The 13,308-nt window shown below is 33.0% G+C and overlaps 1 protein-coding gene across 11 annotated transcripts in view; it reads right to left on the bottom strand.

The window, feature by feature from the left end:
• Nucleotides 1-13,308, bottom strand: part of LOC124360855 (popeye domain-containing protein 3-like) — a 166,717-nt gene that overhangs the window by 15,275 nt on the left and 138,134 nt on the right. For 9 of the 11 annotated variants that reach the window (XR_006922283.1, XM_046814806.1, XM_046814809.1 and 6 more), the window contains one exon: nt 12,999-13,099. The exons of the other annotated variants lie outside the window; for them this stretch is intronic. Coding sequence is in view for 8 of the 9 variants with exons in the window: in XM_046814806.1 (XP_046670762.1) it covers nt 13,008-13,099 (92 nt within the window). In the remaining variant the exon portion in view is untranslated. The remainder of the gene's footprint in view (nt 1-12,998; nt 13,100-13,308) is intronic. 11 annotated transcript variants of the gene reach the window in all.

Here is a 13,308-nt window from a genome sequence, read left to right as displayed (position 1 = left end):
CTAAATGGGTAACCTGCCATCTTCAATAGAATAAGAGCACTATATCGACTAATAATTTTTTCTACAACAAGTGAAATTAACAGATCATATCTTGTCAAAAATAAACAAGGAAATGACTTACTTATCTGAATTCATTGTTGTTCTAATCAGCTGTGTCTCAACATGAAAACATATTCAGCTGTTTAAACCATGAAAGTTGAGTCATGTAGATTGCTTGTAACAATGACCAGACGTGTTAATGCATGCATCGCATCAAATGGAAGGCATATTGAACATTTGTTGTAAAGTGATCCCTAATATTTTGAAAATAAATGTTGCTCTGTTAAGTTATTCCGTATTTCTTAATAATGACAGCTTAAAACTCTTTTGTTTAATGTGAGATATTTTTGTTTAATGTGAGATATTTTTGTTGAATGTTCTAAACAATTTGTAGGCTACTGTAGTTTTTTGAAACAAGAAAAAACTTGTAGATTGCTTGTTACGATGTCGTTTTTAAAATTGAATACTAATTATCATGTTTAAAGTTTTTTAACCCAAAATAACGTTTTATTTTTTATACTGCCTAAATACTTACATTAACTTTTGAAACAAGAAAAAAACTTGTAAATGTGATATGTTACTAGGTTAAGAAAAAATGCCATAACTTTTTTATTTCTTGAGCGATTTAAAAAATGAGGTACCGTTCGTTTTATAAATAAATTTATATTTTTTTATATTCTAGTAAATTTTTTATACAGGAAGTAGTTTTTGAGAAATTCACCATCAAAGATTTTAACTAGCCGCCATTTTGAATTTTGTTGAGTAAAAATTTCAATTTTTTTAAATTGACAATCTTTACTAGATTAGCATATGTTTTAAAAGTTTAACTTTGTACCTTCAATGGTTGTTTAGAAAAAAAATTTAATGTAATAAACACAAACAGACGGACAGACGGAAAACGATGCATTTTTAGGACATACATTTATAGGAACTTTTTTGGTTCGTTTTGACCTCAGGAACAACCTCCTGAAGTTTGTCGGTGTATTTCAGTTACACCCTGTATATATGCGAGTCACTAAATAAAAACACACATATTCAATAAATCAAACATTTTAGAGAACAAATAGACATTAGGCATTGCTTAACTCTTTATTGGCATGATAGAGAACAGTAATGGTCTAAGTATTACAGTTTTTGGTTTTGATAAGATTAACAAACAATGAGTTAAGATCAGGAATCATAGATTTCTTTCTCTGTGTAGAAGGGTCTCTCCTGTAGCACTCAGTCAATGCTTTCTTGACGTGGTTTTGGTGCTGTTGCTTCAAGTTGTTTGGTAGCTTGTTGAAGTACAAGGCTCCTTTGTATGAAAGCTTCCTTCTGTTAGTTTGTGGTATGGCAGATTGAATTTTATGGCATTTAATGTATTGTGTTTCTATTTTTTTTTCTCTCTCTCTCTTAGGACAAGAAGCTTATAAATTGCACTTAGTCCTGTAAGAACTTTTGCGCTGCTTCCGGAGTAATAGGATATTCAGGATGGGTAAGGTTAGGGAGTAGGGGCAGCCTCCTATCGAGATCCATGAGGAAGAATTAGGGCACTACATCTCAAAGTCATCCTGGAAGAAGGGGAGGCCAGCTCTGAACCAGCCTCTCTAGTCAAAGTAGGCAGGGGGTGGCACACCCTTGTTGAGGTTAACAAGAGCCTCTGAGGTAAGGGAACAAATCCCACCAACTCCAACAGTCATCTTCCACAGTAGACTAGACCTATCGAATTGCCCATGAACCCCAGAATCTCAACATTTGCGGTTAGTGATGTGCCGCTACTGGACATCCATAAGGTTGCCCAGATTGAAGTGGCACATCGGTTTTTGCTGTGCCCAGTGGTGGGTTCAACTGGTAAGTATAAACCAGCCAGAAGTGATCCCTGCTGGGTGATTGTATTGTGTTATTGTACATTGTTATGCCTGTGATGTCCTAAGTTGACTGCTCGAAAGATCACATCTTGAGTGTACAGGGCTACAACAGTAAGGATTTTGAAGTGTTTGAATGGTTCTCTTCTGGTGTTTAAGAACTCTCTCAAGATTGGTGTTGATAGTACCTCCCCATACTGCCAAGCCATATCTTAGATGGGATTCGAACAAGGCAAAGTAGACAGCTTAGCTGTTTCTAAACCACTTACATGCTTAATTTTGTATGTAATACATAAAATGCCTGAGCATAGTTTTTTGCACAGTTGGTCAGCATAAGAGATTCCAGTTTAAATGTGTGTCAACTATGATTGCAAGATGCTTACTGAGGGATTTTACTTCCAAGCCAGGAAGTGCAAGATCCACATTTCTGTTTTGTAGTAAATTTTATCTGTGCAGTTTTTCTCATTTTAATCATGTTTTGTGATGATAAGTATTTATGTTTCTATTGATTTATTTGCTAGTGTGAGGCAGGCATCCACATTCATAACTGTGTGGCAAGCATTTTGTAACCAGTCAGGCACATCATTGGTGAGCAACAAGAATATCACTGGGTCCAGCACTGATCCCTGTTGCACACCCTATGTACCCTATCTGTGAGCTCTTTTTGGACCCTTACCATGGTGTTGTTCCTTGTATACTGGATTTCCACATGCTGCTTTCTATCGCTCAAGTAACTCCAAACCCAGTTTAATTGTTCCTTCTATGCCCATAGTCCTCAGTTTTTGGAATAAGTTACTGTGATTGAGAGTTTTTCTGAAATCAAGGGACTGTGCAGCCCTCTTCTATTCTAACTGATCAGTAATGTGTCCAGTAAATTGTATTAAAGCCGTAACTATTGATCTGCCTTTTAGAAATCTGTGTTGTTGGCGTGATTCTGATAGAATGTTGTGATATTGGAGATGTTACACCAGATTTTCAATCATAATATTTTTAATAGTTTTGGAGAAAGTTGAAATCAGAGATATAGGTTGGTAACTGTCAGTATCGGATGCGGATCCACTTTTATATTTTGGATAGATTCTTGAAATTTTAAGTTTATCCGTGAAAATTCCTTGTTGAAGTGACTTATTTATGATATCGGTAAGAGGGCAGGTAATTCTTTTTTGTAGGATTTAATAAGTTTTGCTGATATTTCATGTACACCAGATGAGAATTTTGATTTAAGAATATCTATGACCTTCTCTACCTTTAATTGGGTTACATGTTGGAAGAAAAATCTATCCTTTGTTTGAAGTTTGTTTTTGGTGATGGAAGGATTGTTTACGGACATTTGCCATTGTTCAGGGATACATGATTTTTTTATTATAATTTGTTGTATCACTGAATGATGGCAAATGTCCAAACAAATCCAGTTTCGTTCTATTGACTTTAATCTGCATTAAATTCTGGTGAGTGGAAGGTGAAATATTTGTTAGATTGTTTTGAAGTGTTCTTTGTGTCACTATAGTGAAGAAGTTGTTAGAGCAGTCTGCCACTTCCATTGGTTCTTGAATTGTTTTTTGATTAATTTGTAGGTGTACCTGGTTATCTGGGTTGTGGCTAGCCTTTTTCTCATTATTTATTACTTGCTAAAGGGCTTTGGACTACTTTTTTACTTAATCAATGTATGCTGCTGTATGTTCTCTTCAAGGATGGTAATCTTGTTTTAGCTTCTTCATCGTCCGTAACAACAGTCTCATTTATTGTTGTTTTAGTTGGAGTTTCTGTATCATGCTGAGGTTGATTTAGGCCCTCTTATGAGTTTTGACTCAGTTTTTTTGTCAGGGTTTGTCTGTCTTCCTCCTGTGTATTGGTAGCCTTACCGCACATGCACAGGCTTGAACCAGTCAGTCAGTGGAAACACTAAAGGCTGCAGGCAGGTCAGTCCTCTTCCTGGTGAGTTCTATCAACTGGAATGTTATTATTGTCAACACTGTATTCTGTGACTGAAGATCATACTCAAAATATACTGAGAACTGAGTGGAGTTTTTCATTTGGCATTACACAATATGAGTCTTTGTATTGTACACAATTTGAAAATGCCCGTGGACTTCATATTCCTCTAGGATGTTATGTCTCAGACACTTTTTAACTGTGTGTAAAACTTCCAGACTATCGTCAAAGGGACATCAGCTGGTTCTTCCCCCAAATGTCAATTAGCTGGTTTTTGATACTGGATTGACCACAAGGTCATTTCCGGAACAGTATTCATAAGCAATGTACGAGCTCACTGCAATCCAGTCCACTGACCTCTCATGCAGAAGGAAGGTGGTATAATACATGCATTGCATACATGAGAGGAGTACAGAGACCTCTTAGGTACTGGGGCAAGTCAAATTATAAATAGAATAAATATAACTGGTCCCAGTACAGATCCTTCACCGTATTGGTAGATGAAAGAACTTGACTTCTATTGTGATACGTTCAATGATATGTTACCACTTGTTTTCTGCTCTCTAAGTAGCTTTTTAGTCATTCTTTTGCCATATCAATCATGCACAAGGACTCAAGCTTTTTTTATTATTCATATATGACTGAGACAGTCAAATGCCTCAATGTAAGGTCTAGAAGAATGGCTGTAGTCACATTACCTTCTTCTATGCTGTCAACAATAGTCTCAACCAGTGTAATCATTGTTATAGAAATTGATTTACCCTTTATGAAACCACATTGGTTGTTGGGCAGTAGATTATTCTGGGTACAATTATTCAAGTTCTTATGAGCAATTTTTACATACATTTTAGATAGGGTAGAAATAGCGAAATAGGTCTGCAATTTCCAATTATGCTGGGATCTCGTTTATTGAGTTTGGGATAAACCTAATTTCATACCTGATGGGAGAATTCCTTCTCTGAATGATATGCTGGAGATTTTAGAGGTATAAATGGTTAATATGCATAAAATGTTAACATTTTGGAAGATATTTCATTAGTATCTGCAGAATTTTTGGATTTTAGATTGGTAATAACTGCCTTCACTTAAGTTATGTGAGTTTCAGGAATAGTTACAAGTTTTGTGGGTGTAGGCACAGCTGTAATATTGAGTTCTTTTCTTTCATTGTCAGTGATTCGTTTTAGCATGTCTTCAGCTATGTTTACAAAATACGAGTTGAGATGATTGGGTACTACCTGTGGGTTGCTTATTATGTGTCCAGTCTTTTTATTCCTCACATTGTTTATCACTTCCCATGCAGATTTGGACTTATTCTCACCTCTCTAACATGTCCTTGTTCACAGCATGTGCCATAACAAACGTCACTTAAAGTTGTATTTCACATCCAATCGTTAGGTTCCACTATAGTTATAGTGTATCCTATCAATTTATTAAAATGCTATCGCCAACCTCAAAATGTGGAAAGAGTTTTATATTCTTTTCATATTACAGACCTACTAGAGACTAATTGTACTTTTATTTTTAATTAATAATCTTTTTAAAGTTTTTAAGAATTGTAATTAAATTCCCGTGATTCAAAGGTCTGAGGTCAAATACTGCCATTTAAATACGAGTTAAAGTGAACATATATATGCTGTCGCCAAATGAAGGCCACTAGCCATGGCCAATTGTAATTTCACTTGAGCTGAGTGAGGGAACAGTACAGATCACTTACTGGCATGACGAGTCCGAAATATTAAGTAACATACATATTTACATAAACTTAAATGAGCATATTGGTATTTTACAGGTGTTGAAAACTTATTTTATAAAACTTTATGAGATATTTTGTTGGATCAAAATATGTAAAAAGTGTTATAAATGCTCAATCTTCCATCTGTCAATATTCATATGCGTTTATAACCCTAAAACAGTTTAAATTACAGTTTCGTATTTTGACATGACTCTTACAAAAAATTAATGCTAAAGACACTTCACCACTTCACAAAAAACATAGTTTTAAAAATTCCAAGTTGAATTTCTTGGATACATATCTGACAACGAAAAATTTACAAGGAACATAAAAAGTAGCTTTAAGAAGAACAAAAAGTTTAGTAACAATCACTACTCATCATCAGATGATAAACAAGTGAGAAAATTCAATTTTGCTACTCTTGATCATCATTTAAGAGAATTTACAAAAGATTTCTGTTTATTTCAAGATTAAAAATACATTTTCTCATTTATTTATCATCGGATCATAACAAATAATGTACTAAGTACCTTGTCTTTTATGGCTTCCATTTACATTTCTTAACATTGTTTTAATTATTACACACGTTTTTCAGACATTTGGCTTTAATCCTTGAAGTGAGTCAACATTTTGAAGTTAGATAAAATATTGTTCTGCAGCTCAGTAACTTCAACAATTTTGTAATTATGAATTTTCAAGAAAATAACACTACAGACAAAAAACCAAGCAAGAATAAAACAACAATAAAAATAAATCTAAAATGTATAAAATCTACTTCATATATTGACCTAACAAACAATTATCTGTTTAAGTTTAATTGAATAATCTATGGACACCCTATAAGGCACAAAAATATTATTCATTATCAATTATTAATATCTAAATATCTTAGCTAATAACTATTTTTCAACACATTTTTTTATGTTCCTACCTAACTATGTACCAAATTATGTTATTTAAGGAATCAACAGATAATTTTCTAATTTTAAATTTTAAGAGTACATTGTTTGAGGGGATATTGCTATGCAGATGCATTAGTACATTTTCACATTGTTATAAAAATCTATAGAATCGATGTAACTGCATGAGACTTTGCACTTATTTTGTTTGTCATGTACTTTATAGAGAAATATAGTACGTTCAACAATTTAACCCTCTAAGTGATATTTATATCACTTTAAAGTGCTGGGCCATTTTCAACATATGACAAGCATTTTGGGTTCCACAGTGACAATTTTTCGTTGTTGAAAAACCTTGCTATAAATGCGAAGGCGACGACGATCCATTGTCGATGTCTATTGTGTGGAAATTGACTGTCGTGTGTTATAAATAACTTATTTTTGAAAGAGAAACATGCTCCGAAAGGGAAGGTAAAACCCAAATACGTACCATTTTGCGTTTCAAAAGATGGTCTTGTTAACTAGCAGAGCAAAATAATTTTTAACTTTTTTCTATTTGATGAAGTATAAAATTAATTAAATAATTTTTATTCTAAATAAGAAACATGTTACTCAAAAAAAGTACATACAACAATTCTTAAAAATAATAACCATGTTCTGTCAGCCAAAATTCACAAAAATCGTTAGCATAAGTACTTGGACAATGGGATTTCTTCAAAATAAACAACGTTGGTTTATAAATATGAGTGTACAAAAGCTAAATATCAGTTTATATATGAAAAACTTATGTTTTGTATACCAACAGTTGACTGAATCAACCCTTTCCAGTTTCATAATGGCGTAGAGGAATCTTTACTTCATTTTACTTTAAGAACACAATTACTGAATAAACCTTTTCGTCTGTAACGTGATGAAACATCGCACAGTGAAACGCTAGTACTTTAAAGTGGTTTAACCCTTTAAGGAGTATGGACGTCATATGACGTCTTCCTTTGATAGTCTAAAATGAGTAATGGATGAAATCCAAAAAATACCAAAAGGAGTAAAAAATTAAAATCTTTAAAATCTCTTAAAAAATGTTTATTTACATTTAAATGCTTAATAAAAAAGGACTACATGTTCTACAAGTCAATATTTCAGTACTTTTTCAAAATCAAATGTCTTATTTCCTCACTATGGCAGACTCAATCAGTATTGTCTGCCATTTGGACAACAGTAACAAACTAGATGGTTGTTTAACAAATATGTCACTCTCACAAGATAAATATATGGCCACAGTATGCAGTATACAAGGAATGGCTAGTATAATGTGGCGGCATATTATGACAGCAAAGCGAGGCGTGCGCGACGCGACCTTGAGTCGGTGGCTTCTACCGGGTGTCTACTGCGATCTGGTGGTAAAATCAGATTACAAGTGAATGCGAGCACAAACATGGAAGTTAAGTATGGGAGTGCCGATGGCCGAGCGGTCTAAGTTGTTGGACTTTGGGTCTGAGTTAGAGATAACGCAGGTTCAAATCCTGTCAGTGACCATTGCACTTTTTATCAGTACCATTGATCTTTTACTGTATCGACTCTCCCCCTTATTCTGTTTGATAAGATCCTCGCACAGGCCAGTGGCCCATGAGGACGGACAGAATAAGGCTTAAAAGGGGATCAGCCTCTCTTTTTTATTAAAAAAAAAAGAAAAAAAAGTATTGTTGTTGATGGATGGAACCACTTTACAGACTAATCTACCTAAAGGCAATCAGTAATAGCAATGCATTTACGATAATACAAAAATACAGAGGCTAAACGTCATATGACGTCCGTACTCCTTTGGGCCACTATAAGAATATATGTCATATGACGTCCTTACTCATTATGTAGCGTTTACACGCACTCCTTAAAGGGTTAATTGCATCACACAATGCGACAATATTACTTTGAGGGTAAATTGTCAGTAATTTTGAGAAAATTTGTTTAACTGACAATTTTCATTTTCTTAAAATACTGAGAGGCAAGCAGTTGCTGCCTCATTCAAAATTGCAACAGGAATTATGCCTTACTGGCATGAATACATATCTGGAGAATAGGATGACCTCTTTCTTCGCTGACCAGTACAACATTGTTAAGGCAAATGTCCAACTTGATTATAGTTCTTAGTGATGAGGTTTAAAAACATGCTGTCCTTGATGGAAGTGCAATAGATTGTAATAATCCATTTTATGATTTTAATACAAACTTATTCTAGCCCTGGAACAGAAACTATACCCAGGAGAAAAGTATTATTTATCCCAGTTATAGTTCCTGCAATAGGTTGTAATAATCCATTTTATGATTTTAATGCAAACTTATTCTAGCCCTGGAACAGAAACTATACCCAGGAGAAAAGTATTATTTATCCCAGTTATAGTTCCTGCAATAGGTTGTAATAATCCATTTTATGATTTTAATGCAAACTTATTCTAGCCCTGGAACAGAAACTATACCCAGGAGAAAAGGATTATTTATCCCAGTTATAGTTCCTGCAATAGGTTGTAATAATCCATTTTATGATTTTAATGCAAACTTATTCTAGACCTGGAACAGAAACTATATCCAGGAGAAAAGTATTATTTATCCCAGTTATAGTTCCTGCAATAGGTTGTAATAATCCATTTTATGATTTTAATGCAAACTTATTCTAGCCCTGGAACAGAAACTATACCCAGGAGAAAAGGATTATTTATCCCAGTTATAGTTCCTGCAATAGGTTGTAATAATCCATTTTATGATTTTAATGCAAACTTATTCTAGCCCTGGAACAGAAACTATACCCAGGAGAAAAGGATTATTTATCCCAGTTATAGTTCCTGCAATAGGTTGTAATAATCCATTTTATGATTTTAATGCAAACTTATTCTAGCCCTGGAACAGAAACTATACCCAGGAGAAAAGGATTATTTATCCCAGTCATAGTTCAAAGAATTTAAGCCACTCATCATAAACATGTATAGGTTTTTGCTTTACAGCTCCAAAGACTTCACTTCTGATGCGAAACTTCCTTAGAAACAGAAAAATAGAGGACTTTCATCTCACCCACATAATTACAGACATTTAAGAAAGGAATTTTGAGAAATTTAATAACCAGGCTGTAATAAAAACCGCTAAAGATAAAATTTAAATTCTTAAACATTTTGTATGTGAATTACACAATGTGTGATAATGTTTAAGTAATTTTATAAAAGCACATTTTTTAATGCTTTGTGACTTAGTAAAATTACATATTTTTAATGAAATGTAGCTTAAGAAAATCACATGTTTTTAAAATAAAATATTATTTAAAGATACAAATTTTTACAAACTAACAAAAAGTTTTCCATTCAGTGTTAAACAAATATTTCCACAAATTATTACCAGCTGGTTTTTTTTTTGACCTGATTATAAATGTTTCTATTGGTTATATTGGTAAGCTTGCAAGGCTACTTCTTCCTGTCCATAAGCAAAATAAAACTGCCTGAAAACCAGTATTTTCTTTGCAGTACAGAAGAATACTAAAAAGTTAACTCACAGTAACTTTGTGGATTTGACATTTAACCTTATGTCTATTTGAAACATTTATTACTACAACATCAATGGAACATTTATACAACATAAAAAATCAGGTACCTACCTTTAAAAAGGGAATCACAATCAGTTTCTTTTGAAACACTTCCAATGACTAAAGGAAGTATTATAAAAACTTTCAGGAGGATTTGATTTTGGACAGAGATGTACACATAAATTTTCTAATGTGATAATCTAAAAATTGTAGGGATACCTTCATGGTTATAATCCATGTACCTTAAAAGTATCTCCTTATCTTGTCGCGAATATATAACCCCCTCCAAACAGACAATCTTTAAAAATCTAAAAGTTAATGATGACTCTTTAAGCTATCCAACTTTTTAGCACTTTTGGCCAGAAAATATCCAATAAGACAAATTTATGCAATGATTTAGAAATAGAACACTTAAATATGAATTATCAAAATGGATACTTGGATAGAAAGATTTCAGACATACAAATTACAGATAGTACGATTTTTTTTTTAATTAAATAATTAATTTTTTTTACTGTATCAACCCTCCTCCTTATTCTGTTTAATAAGATCCTCGCACAGGCCAGTGGCCCATGAGGACGGACAGAATAAGGAAAAAAAGGGATCAGCCTCTCCTTTTTATAAAAAAAAACTTATATTCTTTTTTCATTTAAACCCATAAACACAAATTTTGTATCAAAACCTATTCATCACCAAATCTTTGGTTAAAATTCGCTGAACCAAGCTCAGTTATTCCACTTCTATATAACAATTGTTTTGTTTCATATTGCAATTTTTCCACTAGAAGTGTAGTCTGCACTGTGGTCGTCAAAATGAATTTTTGGCCTATTCTCTAGTTACAAATTTTTCTACAGAATAATAACACCCTCGTTGTAAGGTGCTCTTTTAGCACATATTTAAACTTTTCTATGTCTTCCATATTTCTTATTTCTTGAGGAACATTGTTATAGATTTTTGTACAGGTATATCTTGATTCATTTTTAGCCTGACTAGACTAAATGGATATTATCCTTTAGTCTAGTAGGATACCTATGTACTTCTTCATTTTCTATAAATGTCTCAGGATTTCTTTTTACCAACAATGCACATTCCAAAATAATTATTTATTCCACTTCTATATAACAATTGTTTAATGATTTGTTGATTGCCAAAATAATTATTTATTCCACTTCTATATAACAACTGTTTAATGATTTGTTGATTGCCTATGAATACAAAATTTGGTAGCAAAACCTTATATATCACCAAATCTTCATTTAAAATTCGCTGAACCAAGCTTAGTTATTTCACTTGTACATATCAATTGTTCAATGATTTGTTGATTGGCTGTGAGGACAAATGCTTGAATTCTCTCAATATTTTCATCCGTTCATCTAGTTTATTGACGGCTAGAACAAGGTTTGTCACCAATTAAAATTTTACCATTTAAAAAGAGAGAAAAAAAACTTGTGCACTTCTTTTCACGCATTGCTTCATCTTTATAAGTTCTTTTTCAATATTAGAACTGTTTAGCAAAGCTTTTCTGAACAGGTAGCAATATTTTACACTAGCAAATCTTTTACTTAAAGCTCAACATCATTAAAGACTCAAAGAGAACAAGACAGTACTGGTAAAAGTAATCACTACAAACAAACTGAACAAGCAGATTGATGACATGGGCAGCACTGACCGCCAAAGAGTTGCACTATACACGCTTAGCAGAATAATTATGTACTACACAATCATCTCTACCAGCAATATTCCAGTTTCTTCTGGGTAACCCCTCATAAGTTTCCAATGACCTGATCTATAAAATTCCTCCAATATAGTCATACCAAAAAAGTATATTTGGTAACGGTTGCCTTTTTTCATCCCTCTAATGCCATACCCAAGGTCATAGTTTATATTTTTGTACAACCTTCCGAAGACCACAACAATAGGGTGCTGGACAGACATGATCATGGCTTTGAAAGAATTACAAAAGAAAGTCTAAAACTTGGTCTATAAAAAACACCAATTGCTTTCAATGCTTTATACATTTTGGTAGCGTATTTATTTGTTTTCTTGGCACTAACTTTATCAAATTTGTTGACTTAAACTAGGTGAAAATCTAGGCAAAATTTCATAATAATTTTTATATTGTTGAAAAAATATTATGGCCATTACAGTATTTATTGTTGTAAATAACATCCATTTTTTTTTTTTTTAATGAATTTTATGGTAAATAATAAAAAATAACTATTTATGTATATTTTATGTTCCAAGAACCTGCCTTTCCAAAACATGTGATCTATTTATACAAATATCTGCACTAATATTTGAAAAACATCCCTAACTAAAACCGTTTGACCATACATCTGTTAAAAGATCTACTAATCTGTTCCTATATCATCAAGGCTTCAAAAGAGCTAGGAAAAGTTAACAGTTTTTTTGAGAAATAAAACTGTGAAACAATAATATTTCAATACAAACAATAGATATTTTTGGAATATAATTCTTAGGCTTAGTTCCTAGTGGATACCAACATAATTAAAAAATAGATGACCATAAATATGCGAAGGAAACAGGATTTTTCCGGACATTTGCCATTTTTCAGCGATACAAAAAATCAGGAACACTACCAAATTCAAGATCTGCAATCTGATCTCTTCTTCAGGTAAAAAACTAACCTAACACATAATTACAAACTATGTTAAAATAAACAAATCATACCAGATCGTTGTGACACGCGTAAGTCAGAAATCACAACCACCATGTTGTTTACACGAAGAAGAGATCAGATTGCAGATCTCAAAACATAGTGTTACTGATTTTTTGTATCACTGAATGATGGGAAATGTCCGGAAAAATCCTGTTTCCTTCACAATCCTTTCATCGTAAAAAACAAATTCAAACATAAATATGCCTTGTGACTAAGTTATTCCATATTGGCAACATTTATCTTCATAATGCACTGTTAATTATTACTATAAATACTAAAGTAATGAATGAAGCTTATTATCGCTTACCTGCCAACATTAGGACACAGGATTGTGAAGGGCCAGATTAACCATTTCTAGGCTACGTTCATGGCACACTCTACGTATCAAAGGTGCATGCTCAGAGTGATCTACAACACAACGTACCTTTTCTGTCTTGATCTACTTCCACAGTCACTGGTTACAGTTATGAGAGGGGAAACCTATTTCTTGTTTAGTCTTTTTGTAAATAAAACTAACCAGCCTGATATATTTTACATTTTCTGAACATGAACACGCGTTTACTAACTCACAGTGAATGATTCCAAAGGTGGAGAGAAAGAGAAAAGATATTTTGAGA

This window comes from Homalodisca vitripennis, chromosome 4, assembly GCF_021130785.1.
Source record: "Homalodisca vitripennis isolate AUS2020 chromosome 4, UT_GWSS_2.1, whole genome shotgun sequence".
Classification (NCBI taxonomy): Eukaryota; Metazoa; Arthropoda; class Insecta; order Hemiptera; family Cicadellidae; genus Homalodisca; species Homalodisca vitripennis.
The sequence above is the reverse complement of the archived record's forward strand: the minus strand, read 5'-3'. Positions and strand labels throughout refer to the sequence as shown.